The sequence below is a fragment of the Dama dama genome, chromosome 20 (genome assembly GCF_033118175.1).
Source record: "Dama dama isolate Ldn47 chromosome 20, ASM3311817v1, whole genome shotgun sequence".
Classification (NCBI taxonomy): domain Eukaryota; kingdom Metazoa; phylum Chordata; class Mammalia; order Artiodactyla; family Cervidae; genus Dama; species Dama dama.
Genome location: NC_083700.1, coordinates 60,321,723 through 60,329,493, shown reverse-complemented (window position 1 = coordinate 60,329,493; position 7,771 = coordinate 60,321,723). Strand labels below are relative to the sequence as shown.

The 7,771-nt window shown below is 44.6% G+C and overlaps 1 protein-coding gene across 1 annotated transcript; it reads right to left on the bottom strand.

Moving 5' to 3' along the window:
* Positions 1–701: 701 nt before the first annotated feature.
* Positions 702–3,323, bottom strand: LOC133074540 (exportin-6-like; the record flags this gene model as incomplete). Its single annotated transcript, XM_061168450.1, has 1 exon — positions 702–3,323. A coding segment is annotated over one exon (2,547 nt), but the record flags the coding sequence as incomplete, so codon positions are not given.
* Positions 3,324–7,771: the final 4,448 nt, after the last annotated feature.

Below are 7,771 nucleotides of genomic sequence, written 5' to 3'. Positions count from 1 at the left end.
TTTAAAATCCTAAAAGCTGATGTCATTAAAGTGCTACACTCAGTATGTCAGCAAATTTAGAAAACTCAACAGTGGCCACAAGCCTGGAATATGTCAGTTTTCATTCCAATCCCAAAGAAGGTTTGATCATTGATCAGCGAACTACAATCCTGCAAGCCACACCATGCAGGAAAAAACAAATTTTTTTTTTTTTTTTTATATAACAACAACATAAGCATTTTATTTTTTCATTAAGCTTCTTAGTTTCTTAGTATCACAATGGAATGATGAGAAAACAAGAACAACCAAAAAAAAAAAAAAACCCCATGAGTCTGCAAATCTCTGACAAAAAGCAGAGACTTCAAGGCAATTTAGGGGGAGGGAGGAGAGGCTTGACGGAAGTGCCAACGTAGTCCCAACATCATGCCTTTCCAGAGCGGTCTGGGCCGGGAGGGGGTGGTGGAATGATGAGAAGGTGGCACTGTCACAGCTGTCCTTGGCGTTTCTGCCTGGTGACTGATGCATGATCTGCACGGACCACCCCATAGGGTGTCCTGGGGCTGCCCTGGTACCTGGCCGCATGACCCCCGCCTGCTCCAAACACCCTATGCCCTTCAGCCAGTGCTGGGATGCCCCGGAGCTGGTTCTGCTGGGCGGGCAGCAAGAGAGGAGCGTGGAGGAGTTGTGAGCGTCGGAGGAGCAGCCGATGCCGCTCAGGAGACGCCAGTGGCCGCAGCGGAGGTGATGCGGGGGCGGCGGCAGGAGTCGGGGTCCCTCGGGTGGCGAGCAGGCCGCACCTAGAGCTTCACGGTGCCGGGCGGCAGGCTGTCGTTGCAGAGTCTGTAGTAGCGCAGGTCGTTGACTAGCCTGTGCACACTCTGGGTGAACGAGGGCAGGTCCCGATCCATCTTGAAGTTGCGCCCCAGCACGTTTTTCTGGTTGGCATCCACACCATCGCAGCTGGAGAGGAACTCCGGGAGGAAGGCCGTGAAGAAGCCGTCGAAGTCCACGGAGGCCATGTTGCAGACGGCGATGCCGATGTCCTCCTGCAGGAGGTCGTGGGACCTGTGCACCAGGACCTGGAGCAGCACGTTCACAAACTGGAAGAGCATGGCGCTCCGGAAGATCTTCTTGTGGTACAGCTTCTGCTTGGTGTTGAGGGTCTCCAAGTAAAAGAGGTTTTGTTTAAATAGGTGGATGTCGGGCTGGAGAAAGGACTGTCTAAAAGCCTGCATGATGGCACTGAACTGCGGTTGGTTCTCCATCTGCTCCTCAGCCATGCCCCTCTGCACACTCACCAGGACGGTGGACTTGAAGAAGTACCTCCAGTTGTGATGGAGCGTCCGGAAAAGGAGCTCAAACAGCTCTGCCTTCACATCAGGGGAGGGGCGCTCGGCAATGATGGGATACACCTGCTCCATGCACAGGGCGATGATGCTGGGGAGGAAGGGCTTGAACACCTGGCCAGGCTCCTGGACCACCACTTGCAGGATCTTCAGGAACTTCTCGACCACCCAGCAGCCAGTACTGCCTTCGTGGAGGATGCTCTCAGCCAACTGTTCTCTGGTAAACATATTGAGGAAAGTCTGTATGATCTGCTCAGTGAAAGGCACGCCCATCTGGACTCTATGGCCTCGAAACAGAGTAAGAAAGAAGCTCAGCATTTCATCAGTCACATCTGACTGATGGATGAAAGCTGGAAAGAGGGCCAGGGAGACCTGAACGGATTCCTGCAGCGACTGATAGCAGATCTGTCGGGACTTGGTGGATTCCCCAGAGATGTTCTCCACGATGTCTTCTAAGACACTAAGTGTCTGGTGGATGATCACTTTGGTGTCATCCAGGGGCATCTTCCTCTGTGGGGTGACAGCACTGGGCTTCAGATTGCGATAATCCCGGGACAGCGCAGAGATGAGGCTGGCATGGTTCATGGAGCGCACCGGCCACTGCTGCTCATTCTCTGGGAGGTTTGGCCACGGAAGCAGCAGGATGTTCGAGAGGGCTCGGCACACCAACACCTGAGCCTTATCGACAAGTCGTTGGGAAGAGGCGTCGGTGATCCTGTTGAATACTTTCTGTACTGCAGGGATGCTGATCAGAAAGACAGGTCGCACAGTGGTGGCCAGTGAGACCAGTAAGTGGCATGCAGATAGCAGCAATTTGTCTTGGACCTTGGTGGTGCTGAGAGGTGTGACTGCATCCATGGTGGTGGAGATGAGTGAAATGAACTGCTGGGTATTCTGCCGATGTGCCTCGCTGCAGTACTGTGCTAGCCAGTGAGAGTACGCCTGCAGGGCAGCCAGGGACTGAGCGTGCACATCAATGAGATCAGGCTTCAATACTGATGGCACGGCAGTCTCAATGTTGTACAATTTTATCTGAGATCCATACAAAGTGACTTTGACCAATCTCTCCACCACTGTGAGGTCGTCGCTGAAGCGTGCGGCGAACACGTCCCCAATGAAGTACTCGGCCAGGCGGCCCACAGCCTGCAGGAGGGAGCTCAGGTCTCTCAGGGAGCAGTGTAGGTGCCGGCAGTCATTCTCCGCTGTGATGTTCAGCCTGGGTCCTGACCCTGAAGTAACTATAAACTGCTGTAACCCCAGATAAACTTCTAAATTGTCCTGAAGAACTGGGAACAGTGTGGAGAAGGCGTGTGTGGGAAGGAGCTCCATCACTTTGGCCACCACCTCCAGGCTCTGGCGTAAGTACCGCTGCCACTCTGTCTGATCGTCATCCAGAGTCTCATCATCCAACTCCTCCAGCTGGGCCTGGTTGTATCTGAACTGGATTCGATTCAACACCTCCGTCAGCAAGAGGACTAGGGCGTCTTCGTACCTGTTGAGAACTGCTTCCTTGTCTCCCAGACGGCTTTTAATTTTACTTGTCAGATAGTCCAAAAAGAGCGTCCAGATATCCAAACAAGAGAAGTAACCTTCATGAGTAGGGTGATGAAATGTGTACTTGAACAAAAGTGTCAAAAACTCCACCACAGGGAACTGGGAGTAGGACTCGATTCTCCTTAGGTGAACACTCACAAAGAGCCGCAGAAAGTCAGTAAACTTCTCGATGTAGCTCTCATCGAGTTCTTCTAGCCTGCTCTTCACTGTGTGGGCGTTGTTATCCTTGGTGATTTTCTGCAGGAGGTAGAAAGTCTGCTGGAACATACGCAGTAAGTACTCCTCGAATTCCATAGGCACACAGTTCTTGGACATGAGTTCATTGATGCAGGACATGGCCAGGACCCCCAGCCGGCCTCGCTCTTGACCCAACACACAGTTTTGGCTGCTGCCGTTAACTGATGCCATCTTTCTGGCCCGGATGTCACAGCCAAAGCGTGCAAAGATTATACAGAAAGAAGTGAGTCAGAAAGAGAATGTTAAATATCATATTCTAACACATATATACAGGATCTAGAAAAATGGTGTGAAGAATTTATTTACAGGGCAGCAGTGGAGAAACAGACACAGAGAATAGACTTATGGACATGGGGAGAGGGGAGGAGAGGGTGAGATGTATGGAAAGAGCAACATGGAAATTTGTATTACCATATGTAAAATAGATAGCCAACGGGAATTTGCTGTATGGCTAAGGAAACTCAAACAGGGTCTCTGTATCAACCTAGAGGGGTGGGGTGGGGAGGGAGATGGGAGGGAAGTTCAAAACGGAGGGGGTATATGTATACCTATGGTTGATTCATGTTGAGGTTTGAATGAAAACAACAAAATTCTGTAAAGCAATTATCCTTCAATAAAAAAATAAATACAAAATTTTTAAAAGGAATAAAAAATAAAATGTTAAAAAAAAAAAAGAAAAAAAAAGAAAAATGGGTTAGAGATCTGAATATGAGACCTGAAACCATAAAGTGCTAGAAAACATAGTCAATAAACTTCCTGACATTGGTCTTGGCAAAGATTTTTTGAATTTGACAACAAAACCACAAGCAACAAAAGTGAAACTAAACAAGTGGGATTACATCAAACCAAAAAGCTTTTGCACAGGAAACCATCAATAAAATGAAAAGGCAACCTGCTGAATGGAAGAAAATATTTGCAAATCATTTATCTGATAAGGAGTTAATATCCAAAATACATTTTAAAAAACCATACAGCTCAATAAGAAAATAAATCTGATTAAAGAAGGGGTATAGACTGGTTCCAAATAGGAAAAGGAGTACATCAAGACTGTATATTGTCACCCTGCTTATTTAACTTATATGCAGAGTACATCATGAGAAACGCTGGGCTGGAGGAAGCACAAGCTGGAATCAAGATTGCCAGGAGAAATATCAATAACCTCAGATATGCAGATGACACCACCCTTATGGCAGAATGTGAAGAAGAACTAAAGGGCCTCTTGATGAAAGTGAAAGAGGAGAGTGAAAAAGTTGGTTTAAAGCTCAACATTCAGAAAACTAAGATCATGGCATCTGGTCTCATCACTTCATGGCAAATAGATGGAGAAACAGTGGAAACAGTGGCTGACTTTATTTTTCTGGGCTCCAAAATCACTGCAGATGGTGATTGCAGCCATGAAATTAAAAGACACTTACTCCTGGGAAGGAAAGTTATGACCAACCTAGACAGCATATTAAAAAGCAGAGACATTACTTTGTCAACAAAGGTCCATCTAGTCAAGGCTATGGTTTTTCCAGTGGTCATGTATGGATTTGAGAGTTGGACTATAAAGAAAGCTGAGTGCCAAAGAATTGATGCTTGTGAACTGTGGTGTTGGAGAAGACTCTTGAGAGTCCCTTGGACTGCAAGGAGAACCAACCAGTCCATCCTAAAGGAGATCCAACCAGTCCATCCTAAAGGAGATCAGTCCTGGGTGTTCATTGGAAGGACTGATGCTGAAGCTGAAACTCCAGTACTTTGGCCACCTGATGTGAAGAGCAGACTTATTGGAAAAGACCCTGATGCTGGGAAAGATTGAGGGCAGAAGGAGAAGGGGACAACAGAGGATGAGATGGTTGGGTGGCATCACTGACTCAATGGACATGGGTTTGGATGGACTCCAGGAGTTGGTGATGGACAGGGAGACCTGGAGTGCTGCGGTTCATGGGTTTGCAAAGAGTCGGACATGACTGAGCGTCTGAACTGAACTGATAGGCACAGAATAATGAATATACAATAATGTTGTACTATAATGATGTAATATGGTCCATATTGCATAAATCGCAATAATCACATATAAATGTATCAAAGTAATGTGCTATACACCTTAACTTTACAAAATATAACATGTCACATTTATCAAATTAAATACATGCATACATACACACATAATTAGTAAAAAATAAAAATTGAGCAGAGAAAGTAAGACAGTTTCTAAAGTAGAGATGCAAATAACCAAAAAGTATAGGAAAAGATTTTCACCACTAATCATTGAAAGTGTAAGTGAAGTGGGTCAGTTTTGTCTGACTCTTTGTGACCCCATGAACTGTAGCCTGCCAGGCTTCTCTGTCCATGGGATTCTCCAGGCAAGAATACTGGAGTGGGTTGCCATTTCCTTCTCCAGGGGATCTTCCCAACTCAGGAATCGAACCCAGGTTTCCCATATTGCAGGCAGACTCCTTCCTGTCTAAACCACCAGGGAAGTCCCTAATCATTAGGAACATGCAAATCAAAAGTTCCATGAGATATCACTTCATCTGTTAGCCTGGCTGTTAACAGCAAAAAAATAAAAAAAAAAAAAAGTTCTTTTAAGTATGTGGAGAAGAGGAAACCCTTGTACATTGTTGATGGGATTGTGAATTAGTTCAATTATTATGAAAAATAATATGAGTTTCACAAAAAATTAAAAATAAAACTATCATATGATATAGTGCTCTCACTTCTAGGTATATATATACAACAAAATAATAGCAGGATCTCAAAGATATATCTGCATTCTCATGTTCATTTCAGCATTAGCCACTATAGTCAAATGTGAAGTGTCCATCAACACATGAATGAACAATGGAATTTTATTCGGACATGAAAAGGGAGGCTATCCTGCCATATGCAAAAACATGGATGGAACTTGAGAGCATTGCAATAAGTGAACTAAGTGAGACTGAGAAAGAGAAATACTGCATTAACTCACTTGTCTTGTTCAGCTGCTCAGTTTTGTCTGACTCTTTGCAACCCCATGGACTGCAGCAGTGCAGGCGTCCCTGTCCTTCCCTCTCTCCCGGAGCTTGTTTGAACTCACATTCATTGAGGTGGTGATGCCATCCAACCATCTTGTCCTCTGTCATCCCATCCTCCTCCTGCCTTCAATCTTCCCCAGCATTAGGGTCTTTTCCAATGAGTCAGTTCTTCACATCAGGTGGCCAAAATATTAGAACTTCAGCTTCAGCACCAGTCTTTCCAATAAATATTCAGGACTGATTTCCTTTAGGATGGACTGATTTGATCTCCTTGCAGCCCAAGGGACTCTCTCCAACTCCACAGTTCAAAAGCATCAGTTCTTCAGTGCTCAGCCTTCTTAGCTCACTTATGTTTGGAAAAGAAATAAGTCATACAAAATTAAGTCATAGAAAAAACTGAAATCATAGGAACAGAGATTAAATGATTGTTACAAAGGACTGAGGTATGGGAGAAAGGGGGAGATACTGGGCGAAAAGGACAAACTTCTAGTCATAAGATGCATAAATCTTAGGGATGTGATGTACAGCAAAATGATTATAGGTAACACTACTGTGTTATATACTTGAAAGTTCCTAAGCGTGACGATTTTAAAAATTCTTACTAGTGAAAGAAATGATAATTATATGATGTGATCCAGGTATTAGCTACTCCCAGAAAGGCAATCATTTTGCAATATGTAAGTTTATCAAATCAATACTTTGTACACCTTAAACTTACACAATGTTATTTGTCAATTATATGACAATAAAGCTGGAAAAAAATAAAGAGGAAAATAAAAGTAAATCAAGCAATAATTAACTCACTTTCTGCACAGGGACAAAGGCATAGGCAATTCAACTTAGAGAAGCCAAATTAGGGTCAGGATACTCATGACCAAGAGAGCATTTTATGTAAGGTGCTAGGAGATTTTTGAGAGTGAACTTTGGAATATTTACTCACCAAAGAATCCAAGAAGGACAAAGGAAGAAAGAATAAGCTTTTTCATCAGTAAATGCAGTTTGTATAATTTTATTCTTCATGAAGCTAGCATACTGTTAGATTGTAGATGTTACTTATTGTTGTATTATTGTTTGGTTAACTGGAAAAAGTGACCCTGCCTTTGTATTTGAGGATGCACTTAGGCAAGTGTCATAAAGAAGAGTAGACAGTGAAAGACATTCTGGTAAATGATGTGATTCTAGTTCTTGGGATAAAAGGCCAAATGAAGTTTATAACATGGCCTCCCTGGTGGGTCAGTGGTAAAGAATCTGCCTGCCAATGCAGGGGACACAGGTTCGATCCCTGGTTTAGGAAGATCCCACATGCCTGTGCTCCAGAGCCCGGGAGCCACAACTAATGAGCCCAAGTGCTGCAGCTACTGAAGCCTGTGTGCCCTAGAGCTTGTGCTCTGCAACAAGAGAAGCCATCGCAATGAGACGCTGGCGCACTGCAACTAGAGAGTAGCCCCTGCTCACCGTAACTAGAGAAAATCTCGTGCAGTAACCAAGACCCAGCATAGCCAAAAATAAATAAATAAATACATAAAATTATCAGAAACATTTTTTAAACACCATTTAAAGCCTAACTCTAACCCAAACAAACCTTTCCATGTAACTTTGAATATTTTCCCTTTCATGAATCATCTCTGAGCATTTGAGTAACATAATATCTCCCCAACC